This window comes from Telmatherina bonti (genome assembly GCF_933228915.1).
Source record: "Telmatherina bonti genome assembly, chromosome: 16".
NCBI lineage: Eukaryota > Metazoa > Chordata > Actinopteri > Atheriniformes > Telmatherinidae > Telmatherina > Telmatherina bonti.
In genome coordinates this window covers 13132639-13153101 of record NC_136614.1, presented here as the reverse complement: position 1 = coordinate 13153101, position 20463 = coordinate 13132639, and the positions used below count along the sequence as shown (strand labels likewise).

Sequence of the window (20463 nt, the reverse complement as noted above, 5' to 3'; positions counted from 1 at the left end):
AATCACTCGTCTGTATGTCAATCATCCTTTCATCACCTAGCTGGGATTGGCTTCTCCTCACCAAACCTGCTAAATGCTTTCCAATTCGCTGCATTCTAGACCAATGGCTGCTGCAGATGCCTCCTCCCCAGGATAAAAAGCGTGGAAACGCTGTGTTCTGTTAAACAGCTCCCCCACAGTGCCTTTTGATTTCAGGACTGATTTCTTTTGTGGAGCCTTTAAGGCTTGTTTCAAACAACAGATCCTGTTGTGTTGTGAATTGTGTGTGGATATTCGGCCAGGATTTTGTTTTGCTTTACTGTTAAGTGGTTCTGCTGCTGTTTATGTTTCTGTTTTGTTGTGGTCTATCTTCCACCATCCGACCGTCCCTCCTGTTTGTTTATTCACTTGTCAACTGGGACAATGAATTTTCTCAAACTACTTTTTAAGATTATGTTCCATCCCAGTGAACTGGTTCATAATGGGTATCGTTATGCTTTTTGTTTTTAGTCTTTACACCTAATTTTGCTTTTGACGTCAAGAGGGTATGAGGCTGTGCTGAAAAATTCATGTTTTAATCTCAAATATTGAAGAATTGTACTGTCTTTGCATTATCTGACATGTTTAAACTCCAGTTTGGACATATTTCAATAATCCACTTAGCTGATTTCAAGCTTCCTGATATTGTATGAAGAAATGTGAATTGGCTCAAGAGTATTGTAATTTTTTCACAAGCAGGGATACAGTATGAAACGTCTGAAAAATTCAACATGAATAATGCCATTTGTCCCAATGTTAGGAATGTCATTTAGGCAGCAATTATGTCTGTCAAATGGATTTCTTATAACTGATCTCTAAATATATTTCAGTTTTCATGGCAACAGTTTGTTTGCATACAAATTAAATGACACTGAGCCGAAATACTCAAATCTGCAAATGTTTATTCAAGTTATGACACAAAAACTGCATTGTGGTGAGTGCATTCAACATCTTATACAGCAGACATTTTCAGCATTGTGATATTTCAACAGCTTAAATGTCACTCGCAGCATATAATTAGCTCCTTAAATGTGACTGGATCAGGCTGCCAGCCCTATTAAATCATTCAATCTGCTTTATCTTACATGCAACATGTAGAATATGTTGACTTTTTCTGAAAGAGTTAAAGAAATCGCTCTCATTGTCTCTTATTATTCTGAACAAACAAACATGTCACTCTCTAACGTAAATACATGGCAGGACTTTTCAGTTACTGGACCGAGTGAAGCCACGACTCTTCAGAGTTCAACAAATAAAAAGCAAACCATTGTAAATGCAACACCTGAGTGACTAGTTGTATTTTACACTGGGGTGATATTCACCAGAATTAAAGCTGAATCACAACAACAACAACAACAAAAATTCTTTTTTTATCATTCAAATTGCATTGTCATGCATAAAACTTTACATATTATTAACAATATATAAGTGACACATTTTCATAAACCAAGCAACTTTAAACTTAAGTTCTAGATTAAAATGAAACATTACTCTTATATGCACTTTTAACAATTAGTTCACTCTTATTGCTGCAATTAGTCTATAAAACAATTATATAACTTAATTTCAGATGTTTGTTATTTTTGACCAGTGCTGTTATTGTCAAAACAAACAAACCTGGGATATCCATGTATGCTACAGATTAGTGAGTCAACATGAGAAATATGAAGAATAAAAACTGAGTAATTCCAATCACTGACTATCGGTGTTATGAAATAACAAATAATTGCCTTGCTTACAACCAAGGCAATGCTTTACATTTAAAAACTGTTTGTCACAACAGAAACCATCATGCAAACATCCATTCTTGATAGTTTTAGATCATATTCATGCAAAAGAGCAGAGACAATAAGATGTGGGACTTTCTGTGCATGTGTTAGAGGTGCCGCTTCATAACTTGGCAAAGGTATAATTTGCCTTTTAATGCTGGGAGTTAGATGAGAAGATTTACATCACTGTCCTGTCAGTCTGTTACTACGTACAGGAGGTGATAAGCCTAGCTTAGCAGGACATTTTCCCACTGTATGTAGCATAAAACAAATAACATGTAATGTTAGTCAGCTTTAAAAGTGAAAAGCAATATAGCTGTAAAATTCTGACAAAATCATATTTTTGTATCCAAATAACCAAAATGACCAAATAGATTGCTTGCTCATGACCTTAAATATGACCCATAAAGGTGTTGTCTACACTATCAGCTCGACAAAGAGAAGGAGGGATTTACCACTCATAAACGCTTTATGCTGATGTATTTCCTCCCACAAAGTACTGAAGGACACAAGATGTTGCAGAGAGGATAGATTACAATGCTCTGTCACACTTTGAGCTGTGGGATAGGAGTTTGATTTGTGCTTTTCTAAGAAATAGATCCAGTTTACAGCCTGCTTTGATTAATTCATCAATGTGTAAAACTTCTCAACATTTATGGACTGAATGCATATTTCTCTTCATGTCTGGTTTAATTCTAACAATCCAAACACTGATTTCTAAACGACAGTTCAACAATGTGTTCCAGAGGCTAAAAGCTCAGCAGGAATCCTTTCATTGGTCAAGTGGTTGGTCGGAAGAGGGTGAGATTGTTGCAGCAATAAGAGAATTAAAAAGTTAATTTAAAATCGAATACATATGTATGAGATTTCACCACTGAGCCGCTTTGTTGAAGGATTTCACTAGTCTGTGATGCTCTTTTGTCAAGCTGTCCAATCATTTTTCTGCTCAGAGGATACAGGTCAGTACAAATGATGAAAAACATGTTTAAAGAAAACGTCCAGCCAAATGGATAGAAGAAAATGAAAGAAAAATAAAACATCAATCATTCAAAAGTACCCCAGTGATAAAACATACAAACGTCACATAGTATATTTTCAAAAGAACATGCATAACAAAAATCAGGTCACTTGATTTTAACGGCATCAATCAAACACGTGTTTAAACCCTGGAGGTCTTCAAGCTTTGACCCAATTTTCCACCTCTGTGCTCACATGAATATGTATGAAGACATTAAATTTTTAGCAAACACAGAGGTTACATCAGATTAGATTGATGTCTGATTGCTTCATGTTCCTTTTAATGTTTTTTTCCCTCTATGCAATAATAACTCATCCAACTGTAACTCACATAAAATCAGCAATAACAACATTTAAATACATAATAACAGCATGAGCCTACAGCTGTACAGTGTAATTACTGTCCTCTCTTTGAACACATTCTCAGTCCCCGCACACCTTGGGGGCAAAAACCAGACCACTGCTGTATACTTTAAAAAGAAAAAACAGCTATTTGTTTCTTTCACACCTGAAGTAAACACCACTTTTTAAGGTGTGTTTTAAAAGGACACTTCAGCAAACACATTGGCTGGTTGTCACATCTCATCTAGCCATGACACATGATGACTTTTCACACATGGATTTCTCAGGCCTGCAGGAAAACAGAACATCCAGGGCTTCCTATAACCCATCACACATGTGGCGTGTAACAGCCCACCACTGATGTCCTGTATATGATAAGCAAATATCATATTGACTTTGATCTGACAGCAAACAGTACATTGCTGCTTTTAATTAGGATTTACACCCTTGATGGAGTGATAATGAAGCAATTAGCTTTATCTGGCGAATGAATGCAGGCAAACGGGCAATCGCAGGTTTGAGCTGTTGCCACGAGCTTCAGGTCTTTAAAAGCAGCTCAGATTTCCTGTTTTTTGCCTTTTTAAATCCTCAGCTTAGTGTGCATCTATGAATGATGTTGTCATCTTCCTGTTTTCTTCCATACTTTGCCATTTACTTTGTGTGGCTTTGGATGACATCTAGAATGGATCTTCTTTTTATGACAATGCGTCTTTACATATTTGTAGCCTGAAAAGTGACGGATTGGCATCAAACGATGAGAATCACAAAACACACAGCTAAAGGTCAGTCACCCCCACTTCAATGCCATGACTCACTTGTCAGTTTATCATTCAATAAATAATTCATTTCACCAGGTGAAAGAAAAAAAGCCTGATGGAAAATCATTCATATGAAACCATTCCAGCTGAATAAACTAGAGTAAATCTCCAGGTAATCATGGGGTAGAATGGCTTGTAGATATCTGGATTTAAACCCCCTTTTGGTTCTTTACATTTAAAGTTTTCTTTCAGTAAGACAAGATAATAAATGGCTGGTATAGCTCAGCAACGGCCGTGTAGCACCAACGAGGCTGAGCCACAAAACCAGAGCCATGAAGGACTGAGGTAAATGAAAATAGAACACATCGGTCTTATTTAATATCCCGATGATGAACACAAATGACATTCATTCACTTTAGCAGACATCACAGTGTCTCCTGAGTTGGTCACTTTATGGTTGTCCCAAACAGATTCTCCGTCTCTGAACATGCAAAGGTAGAATAACTTAGTCTAGAAGAGAACCGCAGTTAATTAAAGCTCTTTTGTTATAAATGCTACAAACTGAACACACGGACTTTCCCTCAGTAGAACAGTTTTAACATGATGTCTTTGGTTTTAAGGAAAGTGCGATCAGTTTTTCAATAGTTTTTATGGTGAACATGCAAATAAAAATAAAAATGGAGACGGCCTCTTCAGACTAATTTATGGCTTTTATTTTATCTCTGATGCCTATACATATACATGTTCTACTTGATCTTAATTTTGGCAACTTTATTTTTCATCTACACCTTTGTTGTGAAAGGTTTTGTGTGTCAAATGATTTGCTTTTACAGCAAGTCTGTTTTTGCGATATTACTATCCATATTTTCATTATTGAATGATGGTAATTCTGGATGATATAAGGGATATTATGGTGGCTGTAGCTCAGCAGGAAGAGTAGTCGTCTTTCAAATGGAAAGTTGGCAGATCGATTCCACTGACTATGTGCCGAAGTGTCCTTGGCCAAGACACTGAACCCCAAATTGCCCCCCATCGCTTTAGATAAAAGCATCTGCTACACCAGTGTTTTTCAACCACTGTGCCGTGGAACACTAGTGTGCCATGAGAGATCATCCAGTTGCACCTAATTGGTCTAAAAAATAAAGGGGAAAATAACTAAATTCCCTTTTCTTGTGTTTATCTGATGGCTATGTAAGAATCTTTGATAAGATGGACTATAAATGATTAATGATGATAATGATAATGATAATGATGATGATTTTTTTTTTTTAACAATTTGGTTTGTGCTGTGCCTTGTGACTTTTTCTGTGGAAAAAGTGTACCTTCGCTCAAATAAGGTTGAAAAACACTGTGCTAAACAACTGTAGAATCAGATAGAATAAAAGCTGCATCGCATTAAAACAGATCTTGTGAAAGTATTGCTTCAAACTAAGAAAATGGAAACACTTTAGATTTCTAAAAATAAACACATGACGTGGAATTGGATCTGTGTGTGTCAGTCTGTGTGTAGGAGAGCGTGTCATTGCTCATCGGCGTTGCCCTGCATGTCTGTGAGACTGATGAATGTTCAGTGACGGGGATGCTGCTGGGATCGATGTGGGAGCTCCTGGAGGTTGACTCTCCAACTGTTGCATGCTAATATTTTAAAGCCACAGCTAAGCAGCGGAAATGAGCAGGAAAGTCACGGCTGCAATGTTGTAAAATGTAATTATGTAAATCCAATCTAAAACTGGGAGGGAAAAGAGTTTAAAATTGGTAGTTTGGTGTCGTTATCAAATTTCAGTTCAGGACATTGATTCACAACACTGCATTGTGAAATGGTTTGTTATTAGCATGCTCACTGGACTGATGTTTCATCTCATAAATCATTGCATGCTCTTTTCTTCATGGTTTCTCTACTAAATTTACTTTTTATATTTCAGTATAAGAGAAAAGATCTCTTATACGCTGTGACTCATTCTTCCAACAGCAAACATTTACAATATCTACATTATAAATGTTCTTAAATCATTTTAAAGAGTTTTTATATCTAAATCACAAGCAAAGCATGTATGTGCTGGAATACAGGAAATATAAACAGCAACTCCAGGAGCTCAACCATTAAACAAATACATCAATAAATTAAAGACAAAGTAGTACTGTCCATTTTTTCTCCCAGTGGTTGTCCTCTGAGACAGAAGATACCACAGATTCAAACATCTTCCACTGCTAAAGCGGGAGCTGTAGGATAACGAGAAGTCAGGTTATCCTAGTGCCCCGATGCCCTGGCTGCTCGCTGCTGCTCCAGCATCGACCTGAAAGCAGGGGACAACATGGCGGGGGACATGGCGGGGGTGAATGGTCGTAAAGGGTACTGTGTATTCTTGCCCGGGATGTAGACACACTGGAAGTATCTCTGGCCTGAGAAGAGAGCGAAGTGGAATGTGTAAATGAACACTGTGGGATGTGATTTAATGTGAAGTTAGTGTTTAGATGTAAGCAGGTTAGAACAGAAAACCACTCCAGTCGTAATAAAATAAACTGCTGCAAACATGCAAATCCATTTTCTAAGTATGTTGAGTTGATTATCATTAGTACTTTGTGTCAAACATGTGTTTCATAGATTCTTAAGTTAAATTTGGTGACAAAAATTTGAAATGTGGCTATAAAGACATCTTCAGGAGAAACAATTCCTCTCTAGAAGCAAGGCGTCATCATTACTAATAAAGTGCAGCATCACTGCGACAGAGAACGGAACAAAGTGTGGCGTCCAACAGCATCCAAAGAGAGTAAAGCAGAAGACAAGAAGTGCTTCTTTTTGGTTGATAGATTAAAATACTTTCTAGGTGCTCTTTGGTAGATGGTCAATAACTGTGGCAAAGAAAGAAAAAGGTGACTAAGGTATTCTTAAGATCCAAAATTTACAAAAGCCATTATGAAAAGTGTCTAATGCATGGAAAAAGTTCAAATGTTCCCACACGTTGTGGCAAAATGCCGTCATCAGGGTGACAAGTCATTAAAGTGTGGATTTTTTCATCCAAGAAGAGCTTTAGAAAGTTTTAGAAGAAGCCTGGAGAACTGTTCCTGAAGATTACTTCAATTGCAAGAAAGTTTGTTCAAGACCAAATATTTTCTCTCAAGCTTCTCAGAATGATACAGACTGTTTATGGCCGATATACTGGACTTATGGTTGCACATCTGTCACTGCTATGTGCATCAATAACAAAAATATTTCCTGTTTCTCTGGCAGTATGTAAAAACAAAAAGGTCAATGCTTTTGCAAAGTTCTGTTAAACATGAGAGAATTAATGTAAGTTTGCAGTTTATTGATTCACGTTTTTTCCATCCTGCTCTGCTTGTGGAAACTCTGAGGCAGGACTGTAAACAATAAAATAATAGAGTGACTAATTTCAACAACTCTTACCTGTTTTCTTCTTTTCTGTAATATCGTCTTCAGCCTCAGGCTCTTCTGCAAGAAAAAGATTAAACAAACTAAAATATGAGAAAAATTTGCTGCTTGTTTCATACAATCAGAGAGAAGGAGTGTCCACATGCTTTGCCGGAGGATAAGAAAAAACGTGCTCTTGGTTTTATTCTGAAATACAGTGATTTTAATTAGCATTCTTGTGTTGTTCAAGCATCAAAATCTAATTTGCTAAAAAATTAAAAGTAGAAAAGAATGGAGAGAAAAAAAAGCTTCGTGATCCATTTCTTCTGTGAGATATAAATTTATCTTTTATCAAAATAAAAGTACATTTTATTTGGAGGCTTGCTTTTCAGCATGACAATGTAAGTATGCGCTAAACAACGTAGCGTTAAATATAGGTGATGATTATCATTTTCTGTTCATAACAGAATCAGGTAGGGTCATTCTATCATTTAATACTATATACAAGCTTTGGCAGATATAGGAAAAAATATGTGATTTTATATATGCTTCTTTCTTAAAATACTTATATATGGATAAATTAGGGGAAGAGTTCTGGGGAGAAAAATTATGTATAAATGTTTACTTTGTAATATTGCCTTTTAAATACTACTTTGTTCTTGCTGATGAAGACGTTTGTAACAAACTAGAGAGCTACAATCCATCATCACATTGAAAGACTTTGTCTTTTAGTGGACACTCTTTTTTATACCTAAGCGTGACACCCTCACCTGTCACCATCATGTTCTTATATTATCAATCATTACACTGTGACTCCTCCTTTAAAATTCTCTCTGTGGCTCTTTCTCTTCTTTTTCACTGTTTTGCTGGAAATAAATTGGGTTTACTCAGATTGTAAAGATGTAACCTCTGTTATCAAAAGACTGAAAGCATTTAAAATGTCAGGTTGCTTTTGAAGGCAATTCATGACTTGAACATCCTAGGCCTTCAAAAGGAGTCGGCTTCGCTGTTGTTGTTCTGAAAACTCACAAAGACAGACCACTGATAGAGTTCTGATCATGGTTGGTCTAGTTTCAGCAACATCAATAAACCAACAGAGGAAAAAACAATCTAATTGTTATAAAGTTGAAGGAAAGAAATGCAATAAAATTATTTTTTATGATCACAGCCTCAGAAACAGGAACTGCAGTGTCGGGTATTAGGAACGTGTGGGGACACTCGGGGGCAGTGTTGATAATCCACTCAATGACTCAATATGAACAGAACACTAAAACCCCAAATTAGGTATTTAATCTATCAAGTTAAGTATTATTGTTGCTAAAAAGCCATAATAATTTCATGTAATAATTTCAGATAGGTCATAAAGCCTGTTATCTCCGCTCAATCAGCTCATCTTTTTAGATTTTATTTTCTTCTCCTCGTCATGCTGTTAAACTAAATGTCTTTTCATATTGAGTTATTTAGTGGAAAGATGAAAAGGGTGAAATCTGACTGAATACCTCACGCCTTACAGGAAGAATCTTTTTTCCTTTTCTCTATTAACAACAAGCACATGGTACACAGCATGTCAGAAAATGAAGCGGTTTCCTGCATCATGTCACTGTTTGCATAATTAAGAATCTGCAATAAATAATTATTGTTTAATTTTTACCCAAGAGGTTAAATCAGTTCTTCTAAAAGTAGAACTAGAACCTCAGATGGGACCACTTTTCCATTATCAGTCAACTTTATTAGTATGTTGCATCAATTTTTAAATTTGCTACAATACAAGAATAAATTCTTATTTCTGACCCTCCTCTTTCTTAATCAAAAAGGAGAAAAAGACATCAAAGAAATTAGTATTTTGCAGGATGACAACAAAATATGTGGTTAAGTAACCAACTACAGCACAGCTAGAAGTACTGATTAGTGTTGGTAGTAATGTCTTACTGGTGTTAAATCTCATCAAATCATCTAGTTAGCAGAAGCAAAACTCAGGAAGACACCAGTCAGTTAAAATGTCTGAGATTTCATCTCTGTTTACACCAGTTTCACTTCAACCCCTGGACTTCTGGTGGCCAAACATAATGATGCATAAAACCTGCATAAAAAGGATCTACAAGCTGCCAGAGGAGCTTTGAATGTCTGAAGTCGTCAGAAGAACTGATGAAGCCTGCATAAAACATGATTAGACTTCTGCAGATGGATAATGTTCATGCTCCTGCAACTTACGAGCCTGTGGTCGTTTCTCTGCATCTGAAAGGAAAAACAGGAGTTGTTGAATATTGTCAGATGAACACAGATGATATTTCATTTTATTTCAAGTCCAAACCTTCTTTGGCAGATTTCTTTTCGGCCTTTGCAGCTTTGCCTGTGTGAGAGGAGTGCTGTTAAATCCTTGCAAACAGCTTGCCATTATGATGGTTTATTCAATACTCTTGTAATATTATTTTCCCTCTGTGTAATACAGTGTGACATGTCCCTCATTACGGCTTTATCATGCATTAAACAGCCTGGTAAATCACATAATCTGCATCTCTTTCCAGGATATCTTTTTCTTAGAGATTAATCTACAGGAGAGCTTCAACATGTTTCAGATGCATCTAATTGGCTTAGCTGTTGGAGCTTAAATGCAACCCTGTCACTTCCATTCCTGTTTTAGACTGAAGGTACTTTGGCTTTAAGATATCGATCTGTTGGAACAGTCTGTCTGGTTCCCCCCCCAGAGCCAAAATCTCTTTTATAGAACTTGTTTCCCGTGCTCCAGCAGCTGCCTCTGACTTAGAAAGAGATCCCCGTGTCTCATGAGGAGAACTCCACAGGCCTCACACTAGGTTTCAATGACATTCATGAACACTTTTTTTTATGAAAATAATATTTTGGTGTGGGATGTGCAATATCTGTCTTCATCACTCTTATAAAAAGTGAGTCATTGTGAGTCACAAGGCAGGAAAGTAGCAGGGTACGTTTTTAGACACGTAATGTTACTTTTTTCCTGCAGTAACACTGAGAATAGAAACCAGCTGAACATTTCCTGGAATTCAGTCTTATAATTTAAGAATTATACAAATTAGCACATACAAATTGTAGCTTTTTTAGTTTTTTATCAAGATTTTCTATTTCCTGTATTATTTCAATACCTGCCTTGTTTATTTTTATTGTGCTTATATATTTTCTACATCCTTGCTTCACTGTTGTACCTGAAACTGACATGTTTTCCCAACCATGTAACTTCAGTTCCAATTTGCAGTGAAAAGCAAGAACAAGTAGAAAAGAAGACTTAAATTTTGTGGTTTAAACACATTTTTGGGCAGCTGTGGCTCAAGAGGAAGAGCAGTCACCTAACAACCTGAAAGTTGGAGGATAAAGTCCAGGCTTCCCCTGAATGGATGTCGTTTGGCAAGACATTGAACCCAGCATCACCCACAGAAATGCCTATCAAGGCATGCATGTGTGTGTGTGTGTGTGAATGAGTCACTGTGACATGTAGTGTAAACCGCTTTGACTGGTTGGCATAACTGGAAAAGTACTATATAAGTACAAGTCTATTTACCATTTTTGAACGATGCTTCTAAAACAATCGCATTGATTACGGTGATATTTGATCCACAAATTCATGATCAGCTGAGCGTGTAGTCCACCGGATACTTACTTCTTTTCTCTGCCGATGACTTTGAACTTGTTTTAGCTGGAAACAAAAAGAAACAAATAGGAATAAACTTTATCAAAAACACAGAAATAAACAGTAAAAAAAAAAGGAAGTCTTAAATGTTAGAAGGTCTTTTTATCTAAATTAACATTGATCTAATAACGAGTTGCCTGGTTCAGATGAAGCTCTGGTGGGCTTCTCTTCTCTGGCCTGAGATGTTATATTTGCCCTCTTGCCAACTTCCATCCTCATCCTCATACTTATCCTCTGTGGATGATGTTCTGCACCTGAAACTTTTTAACACAAAGACCATTTTTATCCATCGATAGGTGTTTTGAATAAAGATGAACAGATCCACTAAATAAGATGAGATAAACTTTATTTATATAGCTCTTTTCAGAGACACAAGGTCACAAAGTGCTTCACAACAATAAAAAGATAGAAAATCTGAAAGCACAGGGTTTGTTTTTTAATGTTGTTTAACTTTAACTTTTAAACAAACCTTCATCAGGCGAAGGACTTGTGTTCATCAGAAACCAGTTTACACAGGAAGTGAAATTAAGATCATCCAAATGTCAGAAAGATCATCAGTCACTGTAATCTGAACTGATGTCAAACCCAGTTGTCGTCACACACCCGGATGTCTTAGACTGAAACTAGAAACTGAAATCTTCCATCTTACTCATGGTGTGGTCTGACTTTTACCTTTCTCATCTTTAGACGCTTTCACTTTCCTCTTGACAGCTGAAGCTCCAGCTGAAGAATAAAAACAAAGTTTCCAATCATCTCCCCCCATCACTGACATGAATAATGATTGATTTTGGGCGGGTGAATCCATGTCAGTGTGTGTTTTTACCTGCACGTTCAGACACTGGTTTCCTCCTCTGTTTTACAGCCGCAGGCTCTAAAATAATAAGGAAAAGTTGTGATTATTGCCGTCAATTATTTCTTAAGTACAAATTCTCCCTCTCACCAGAGAAGGTTGATTCCACCTGCATGTAATTTGATTAAATAATACAAATTATGTTTACAAACTTTGATTTATTTGAAGCTGCAGGAGATTTAGTTTCGTCTCTTACAATCAGCTTCATGCAAACAAACAACGGAGCCAAATATTAAGACTTTACAATCCCTCACTGTGCTGGTGCTTCTGTTTGATGTAAACATGACAATGCGAGTATTTTTTATTATAAATGAGGACAAAGATTTTCAGGAGGATAAATACAACCTCTGGTAAATGTCTTTATGTCATGATGTGGAGTTTGTGTTGTCTTTAGTTCCGGTTTCTTGTTATATTTTGTAGTTTTCCTTGTTTATTTCCCTCATGTCCTGTTTTGCCTACCTTTGGTTAGTTCACCTGGTTTCAGGTAATCTGTTTATTACACCTGTGTCTTGTTCTGTTTCTGTATTTTAACCACTCGGTTTCTGTTCCGAGTGCTGGTTCATAGTCGCCTGTGACGTCTATGTTCTGTCTTCTGTTCCGTTTCTGCTGAGGATTACATTTAGTTCCTGCATCTGCTTCTCTGTGCTGCATTTGGGTCCCCACACCTCCACAAACCTTGAGCTTCATTTATTTTTAAAAGCATTAAGCCAAACTTCAGCAGCCGTGTGTGAAAGACTAAACATTTAAGCTGATCTGACAGCTTTTAGCAGCAGAGATAGACGCAGCAGAGCTCAGCGAGGTGGTTTGTTGCTGTGTGTCATGACCACACACTTTGGTATCATCTGTCCAAACATTGTTGCTACAGTTTTTGCTCTGATTCAACTTTGTTAACCTAAGCTGTGCGACATTGTTCATTTTAACCGACTGCAGCTCCTCCAAACACACCATCCAGCCTCCCATTTCTGTCCCCGCCTGTTCAGACGCAGGGCTCTGGGAGAGCTGGATCCTATCCCAGCGGTTATCAGGTCAAAGGCAGAATTCACCCTGGAAAGATACACACCTGATCAGATTATTTTTCTCTCATTTTACTGTCTTTGATGTTTAAGATGCTAACTGCAGCTTTCAGAGTCCAGGATGTAGCTGTTAGGTTTAGCAATGAACTACTGCGTGGTCTGACTTTGGGATGACATGGTGAGAAGTCCATGTTTCCCTTTGTTTATAATCTTTCTCACAGCAGAATGACGGACAAATAGTTTGGAAAGGGTCGGTAACTCTTCTCATACTGATGCACTGCTGCAACACGTGCTTCTCTGAGACCAATGCTGATGGATTTTCTCCTCTGCATGGTGTTAAAACACAACTAAATGATCCAGAACAGTGAAAATACCAACGTCAACAATGACAACACACTTCGTATCTTCGTTCCTATAGGTGGCAGTGGGGCCAGATGTGGTGCTTTTTTATTTGTAAGCTGCTTTTATATATTACTGACACTGTAAAATGGGTCATGTTGATCATCTGAGGTTATATTTGCCTCACTTTGAAACCTTGTAAATCATTTTTGATTTTTTTTTAATACCTTAATGTTGTGTTCACGTGGATTTATAGGCTGCCAAGATCTTTACCTTTCTTTATCGCAGCTTGAACTTTTCTTTTCTCTTTTTTTGCAGATGGCGCTGGAAAACAAAAACCATGTAATAATAAATGTCAACAATTAAATATGTTTCACATATCAAACATTCAGAACTGGTAATTATTCTTAACGTTGTTTGTTATTTATTGAACACTTCTGATCAAATTAAATCTGTTTACAAATTGAAAACAAAGCACGGCTGGAATTGCAGTCCGTGGTGTGTTTTTGTTTGTTTGAGTATTTTTAATAACCCTCAAGGGGGGTTTTTATAACAACACTAAATTACCCAGCTGTAAACAGGAATTACCTTTCTTTGTTTCATCCGCGGATGCTGCGGGCTCTGAGGGGATAATTGCAGTGAAATGACCATGGAGAGTTAATTTTCCTTAATGAATGCATTCATAGCACATCATGTCGTTGCATATTACTGTTTTATGCTGCAGCTGTAGTTTCTTACAGGGAACATCACACTGAGTGTTAAATCTTTCTGGAGAAGCATGCAGTACCTTTTGCTGCATCTGTAGCCTTGGTTTTCTTTTTTGCAGCTGGAAATGATGAAATATGCAGTAATTATGGGAAATAACTGCATAGCTGCTGCATGTTTAAGTTGTTTAACAGTTTGTACCTTTCTTAGAGGCGCCCTTGACTTCTTCCACAACCGTCTCAGGTTCTGCAAGGAGGAAACGTTTTGGACAGAATGACTTTGCTGGTTTATCCGGACATGTAGGATCAGTAAAATCCTAAAATCAAAATTTTAATCGAAACAAAAAAACATTAAAACAATTTTCTTTAATTAACCATGAAAAGATTTATTTGTATTGTAGTTGAGTTTCTGTTTCGTGCTTTTGTTTTCCGACAGAATTCTTCAGTCATCGCTGCTGGCCGACAGGAAGTCCCACAGTGTGGTGCCACTTTGGATGGATTCTAGTTTTTACAGGTTTTAACTTCGCATTGTGTTAACTGTGTTTGGCCCCAACGGTGCCTCCGACAACAAAAATATTCCATATCTATCGGTGGGTAGGGTGGGATGGAATGCTGGTCCGGGGACGGGGGGCTTCAGACAGGTTCTGGTCTGCAGGGGTTCTGGTCTGCAGGGGTTTTGCTCTTGGGGAGCTGGTCCCGCTCAGTTCTGGTCTTGGCTCTGCTGGGGGGAATGGATGGTCCTGGGGCCTGTGGGGCCCTGGCTCTCCATGCGGCCTGCACTTCGGCGATCTCAGGCTCCTCCCTGACACTGTGGGCTCTGGCTGTGGTCCCCTTCCAAAGTCAAGGCTCACCGTTGCCGCATGATCACACACGTGCACATTCACACGTGCATTCCCATAAAGAACTTTGTTTTCTATCTGCTTTCTACTGAATGTTTCTGATATTTATATGTTGTCAGGTTCCCCTCAGCTGTGTTTGCGTGTACTCTTACATATCATTAGGTATCCTGTAGTACCATAGTACTGTTTGTGTGTGTGTGTATATATATATATATATATATATATATATATATATATATATACATATATATATATATATATATATATATATATATATATATATATATATATATACTTTTGGCTCTTTAATTCTGCACCTTTCTCTTCTTTCTTTTTTCCCTCTTCCTTTCCTTCCCCTGCCAGGTTCAGCATTGTCATGTCAGGACTGATAATTACTACAAAAATAATAACAAAAAATATTTAGATTATCAAGGCCAGCTATATACAAGACAAGTCTCCCTTGAGTGAATCTGTCTGGCTAAACAAAACTTGACAATTTGCCCTTCATTTCTGCAACAACATCCAGTCTTGCTTCTTTTACATTGCAGGCATCATCTCGGTGCAGTAAGCGAGGTACTGCACTCTATTTCTCAAATATATTAATGTATAAATATATGCCAATATTGCCGTCTCTAACTTATTTCTCCTTTTTTCTGCAGGTCTTCCTGAATAAGTGCAGTTGTACATGTTGTTCTGTCTTTCCTGTCGGCTGCCCTCCCTGAGCCGGGTTCTGCCGGAGGTTTTCTTCCTGTTAAAGGGGAGTTTTTTCCTTCCCACTGTCGCCACGTGCATCTCAGGATGAGGGGTTGGATCGAAGTCATGACTCGATGCAAACAGTTGGTTTCTATTACAGGATATGTATGAATTAGCTTGAAATGATGTGCATGTAAAGTGTCCTGTGACAACATTGTTGTGAAGTGGCGCTATACAAATAAAGCTGAATTGAATTGAATTTCATTCAGCAAAAGGCATTCACACATCTTTATTACAAGAGCTAATAATTTGAGTATATTCTAGCATTCATGTCTAATTAATCTATTCAACCATGACTCAGCAAAGTCTAAACCTGGAACAATCTGCAATGTAACACCATCATCCATAATCTCCTGCATTTTTAACTTCTTCATGTAACTATAACTGGTGATGTTGGTGAAAAACATGTTTGACCAGTAAAGATGTAGCAAAACCACAATTTTTGTGGGTATTTCATGTCCAACCATTTCTCTTCCCCAAAAGTGCCTTTATTTTTCTGTTTTTGTCGGTTTATTGTGAGACTGCAACATTTTGTGCTGTGGATTATCAGAAATAATCCACAATATGGATTCTGTCCATATTGTTCTGTCCACAATATGGACAGAATTTCTAGGCGCAGCCGAGGTGTTGAGGGGATCCGACTTGGTGGCCTCAGGATTGGGTCCCTGCTTTTTGCAGATGATGTGGTCCTGTTGGCTTCATCTGGTCGTGATCTCCAGCTCTCGCTTGAGCGATTCGCGGCCGAGTGTGAAGCGGCTGGGATGAGAATCAGCACCTCCAAATCTGAGACCATGGTCCTCAGCCGGAATAGGGTGGATTGCCCTCTCCGGGTCGGGGGTCAGGTCCTGCCTCAAGTGGAGGAGTTTAAATATCTCGGGGTCTTGTTCACGAGTGAGGGAAGGATGGAGCGCGAGATCGACAGACGGATCGGTGCGGCGTCTGCAGTAATACGGGCTCTGCGCCGGTCTGTCGTGGTGAAGAAGGAGCTGAGCCAGAAGTCGAAGCTCTCGATTTACCAATCGATCTACGTTCCTACCCTCACCTATGGTCATGAGCTGTGGGTCGTGACCGAAAGAACGAGATCTCGTATACAGGCGGCTGAAATGGGTTTCCTCCGCAGGGTGGCCGGGCTCTCCCTTAGAGATAGGGTGAAGAGCTCGGTCATCCGGGAGGAGATCAGAGTAGAGCCGCTGCTCCTCCGCATCGAGAGGAACCAGTTGAGGTGGCTTGGGCATCTAGTCATGATGGCTCCTGGACGCCTCCCTGGTGAGGTGTTCCAGGCACGTCCCTCTGGGAGGAGACCCCGGGGAAGACCCAGGACACGCTGGAGGGATTACATCTCTCGGCTGGCCTGGGAACGCCTCGGGATCCCCCCGCAGAGTTGGCATGTGGCTGGAGAGAGGGAAGTCTGGGCTTCCCTGCTTAGGCTGCTGCCCCCGCGACCCGACCCCGGATAAGCTGCTGAAGATGGATGGATGGATGGATGGATTATCAGAAATAGTTGATACTTGTGGGGGAACGCTTTCTATGTCTGTTTAATTGTTTTGTCAACCTAATGCAGTTTTACTATCTGAGGTTAAAAAAAAAAAATTGTAACTTTTTAAAAAATATTTTGCAAGTAGTTTGATTGTTGTTCATTAATAATAAACAGATCAGATGAAACCAGTGGTTGGGATTTCAACAGGGTCTGTTTTCATCAAGTTTCAGTCCACCTGTGATTTTGGTAAAACATGCAAACCTCATCCTCACCTGGAGCATCAGCAGGTGGAGCCTCAGCATCTGGCGTCACACTCTCAGCCTGAACTTCCTGTTCTGACACCTTCGCTGGTTCAGGTTGGACTGGTTGAACTGGCTGAGCTGGTTCAGGTTGGACTGGTTGAACTGGCTGAGCCGGTTCTGGTTGAGGAGGCATGACTGGCTGCAGAGGTGGCTGATAGGGCTGAAACTGTGCATACAGGGGCTGCATCAGAGGTGGAGGCGGTTGTTGCTGATAAGGAGGCTGCATTGGAGGAGCTCCAGGATGGACAGTTAGAACGGGAGCAGATGGAGCTGAAAATATGAAAATTAAGTTTTCTCTTGCAGGAAAGTGGGAAAAATCTATAATCACACAGTTCAAAGCGTATCAGCAGTGTTACCTGTCATGGTGGGAGGAGGGTACGGGTTGTCTGTGACTATGTGATGAACTGGAAAGTAAGATATGTTCAGCAGATTAATAAAATAATGCAAAAACACACAAACATAAGAAAGGTTTTAATATTTGCTGGAGGCTAATAATAATAACCCCCAGGGTGTATTTAGTATCGTTTAATTCTGTGGTACTTACCATACCAACCAGGAGGGGAAGGACAGTAAACCGGTGCAGGTCTGCAGGGACTGACTGCGACAAACATAAAACCAGAGTTTATTTATGTAATACAATTAATCAAATCATCAGATTATACTGAGCATAATATAAATCATTATGTAACTAAACAGATGTTAGTTTCTGTGTACAAACACACAAACTAAATCAAATGGATTAATGGTTTTATTTTTCATTTTGGAATTTTAATCTACATAAATAAAGGAACCCAGAGCGTATTTAGTATAGTTTGATTCTGTGATAGAAGATGACCATTAGAAGATGCTCCTGTTGGAGACGTTACTGTTGCATTTAGGATAAACACACAAATGTCAGCTTGGGACATGTGTCACATTGTGAGACACATTTCCCATTTCAGAAGTGATTCTGACGGCTTCAGGTGGTTCAATCTGGTCGAAAGTCGCTTCAAAAAGTTGCTCTCAGAAGAAAACAAACTTTATCATTTCTGCTCACAAGTAAAATGAGAATAAAATGTCTCACTTCAGAAGCATTTTCACCTTCTGATACAATTGGGATGAAACATTTGAGTCTTTCCTGTTTTCTCTGAAGTTCCTGGAACTCGTTCACTCAGTTTGTATTCTTCTGGCTTAGAGATTCTACTGTAACTAAATAAATAAATCCATACACATCCAGTCAAAGTTTGAACACACTTTTTATGTTTTTGTGCTTCAGAATTTATTGTAAAGGAATTTACAAGCAATAAAAATAATAATGGGAATTTTTTTACCTTCTTGTTCAGATTCTGTCGCCTGTTCTTGCTGTTTTGTCTCTGCTGCTGTTGAAAACACATGATAATAAAAATAAACAATACAAATAACAGCATAAGTCACTACAGATAAAAGTGCATCTATAGGTGTGTCACCTGCTTTTGCGGTCTTTGCCTTCTCCTTTATCTTAGCTTTTATGATTTAGAGAAAAGCATTGATAGTTAAAAATAATGAAGCAAATTTTGTGGGTTTTTTTCTGTTTATTGACTCTCTTCAAAATAAAAGCACTTTTAGAATACCTTTAAGAAGAGGAGCGATCTTTCTGATTCTTCTTACTTTTGGCTCCAAACCTGGAATTCTAGGAAGAGCTGGACGACAGCATCACAATTAAAACAGATTATAAAAAAAGATATGAGTAGTTGTGTTTTTCTGCAGAAAAGTTATATAAAAGCAATATCCAGTGTTTTACCTTCTCTTCTGAGCTTCTCGTCTGTCTTCACAACTTGATGCTCTTGAATTAAGAATAAAACGATTAAAAGCGTCTCAACAAATGAAAAGAAATTAATTTTTTCTTCTTTTTATGTTAGTGGAAATCTCTTTAGCCAAAAACCTTTTTTTTTTTTTTTTTTTTTTATTAGTTACCTTTCTTCCGTCTCACAGCTGAGACCCTCCTGGGAGGAGCTGGAAACATAAACATGACATTTAAACCATAAAGCAACAACATGGAAGAAGAAATGATCAGTGCAGACCTGCAGCTGTAACACCAACATTCAGTTCATACTTCGGGTTTAAAGGTGGACTATGTAAGATTTTCAATATTTTCAAAATAAATTAACTCATAAAATAACTACCATCATAATTAGATAGTTTTTTGAACATGTAGGTTCCAGTCTGTCCATATCTGATGCGTTATTAAATTACAAGTTTAATTAATGACAAATGACAAAAAGCACTTTTTTTTACGGGTAGGCAAACATTTAAGAAGAGTCTTTGTCATTAATTAAACTTTTAATTTAATAACACATCAAATATGGACAGACTGGAACCTACATGTTTAAAAAAAAAAACTACCTAATTATGATTTTAGTTATTTTGCTCCATGAAAATGGCATGATGCAAGTTATTTGCATCATGTAACGTTCAGCGTTCAGTGCAATGAAAACGCTGAAAACAAACCTTTTGTCTCTGCAGGCTTGCCGGCGGACTCTCTGGTCTTTGCAGAATGCATGCAGGGACACACTGAAAACACACAACACGCCGTTAAAGTTCAACTGAAAACAAATGAGGCCTGCAGGGTTCCTTCATCCGCAGACCTGCAGGTTCGGGTTCCTCCTCTGGTTCAGGCACAGGTTTCATCACATCCACTGCTGCTTTCTCCTCTTCATCGTCTTCATCATACTCCTCTTTCTTATCTTCAGATTCATCCACAGATTTCTGAGGCTCCGTCTCCAGCTTTTCAACTTCTCCCTCCTCCTCTTCCTCCTCAGGAGCAGCTGATGGAGAAAGCAGCAAGTGGCTCTGAATGTATTGATTCAGCATCATTCATACAAGGCTTGCATAGTTCTAGACGAACGAGGCGAACGAGGATCAGAGGTGAAATCTTAGCAGGTGTTTAGAAGTTTTTTTCTCCTTAACAACCAAAAGAAGATAGCTCGTCTGTTTTCTACCCACCAGCTTCTTCTGCTTCACCGTCCTCCACCTCGTCTTCATCACCAGAGTCTATGAGCTCATCCCCGTCCTGAGCATCATCTGCCTCAGTCTTTGCTGCCTCCTCCTGGGAAGTTACTGCTGCTGCAATGGCAGCTTCAGAAACACGGTAAGTACATGATTATAAGCATCACGTCATTGTGGGCAGAATTTTAGGTGGATGAACTTGTTTAGCTGGACTGTGTCAATAAAGTTTGCAAATTAAGACAAAAAGAACACATAATTGTGCAAAAACGAAACAATTTTATCTTCAATCT

The 20463-nt window shown here is 38.4% G+C and overlaps 1 protein-coding gene across 1 annotated transcript in view; it reads right to left on the bottom strand.

Moving 5' to 3' along the window:
• Positions 1 to 902: 902 nt before the first annotated feature.
• LOC306767649 (uncharacterized protein) overlaps positions 903 to 20463 on the bottom strand; it is a 39968-nt gene continuing 20407 nt past the window's right edge. The window contains exons 9-31 of the mRNA XM_079255723.1: positions 20171 to 20302; positions 19813 to 19992; positions 19676 to 19738; positions 19142 to 19180; positions 18969 to 19010; positions 18799 to 18867; positions 18655 to 18690; positions 18520 to 18567; positions 17754 to 17807; positions 17566 to 17613; positions 17180 to 17479; positions 14041 to 14085; positions 13922 to 13960; positions 13723 to 13755; positions 13408 to 13458; positions 11756 to 11803; positions 11605 to 11655; positions 11070 to 11192; positions 10903 to 10938; positions 9583 to 9621; positions 9483 to 9506; positions 7308 to 7352; positions 903 to 6304 (exon numbers count right to left, since the gene is read on the bottom strand). Coding sequence (XP_079111849.1) covers positions 6153 to 6304; positions 7308 to 7352; positions 9483 to 9506; positions 9583 to 9621; positions 10903 to 10938; positions 11070 to 11192; positions 11605 to 11655; positions 11756 to 11803; positions 13408 to 13458; positions 13723 to 13755; positions 13922 to 13960; positions 14041 to 14085; positions 17180 to 17479; positions 17566 to 17613; positions 17754 to 17807; positions 18520 to 18567; positions 18655 to 18690; positions 18799 to 18867; positions 18969 to 19010; positions 19142 to 19180; positions 19676 to 19738; positions 19813 to 19992; positions 20171 to 20302 — 1697 coding nt within the window. The 3' untranslated portion in view covers positions 903 to 6152. The remainder of the gene's footprint in view (positions 6305 to 7307; positions 7353 to 9482; positions 9507 to 9582; positions 9622 to 10902; positions 10939 to 11069; positions 11193 to 11604; positions 11656 to 11755; positions 11804 to 13407; positions 13459 to 13722; positions 13756 to 13921; positions 13961 to 14040; positions 14086 to 17179; positions 17480 to 17565; positions 17614 to 17753; positions 17808 to 18519; positions 18568 to 18654; positions 18691 to 18798; positions 18868 to 18968; positions 19011 to 19141; positions 19181 to 19675; positions 19739 to 19812; positions 19993 to 20170; positions 20303 to 20463) is intronic.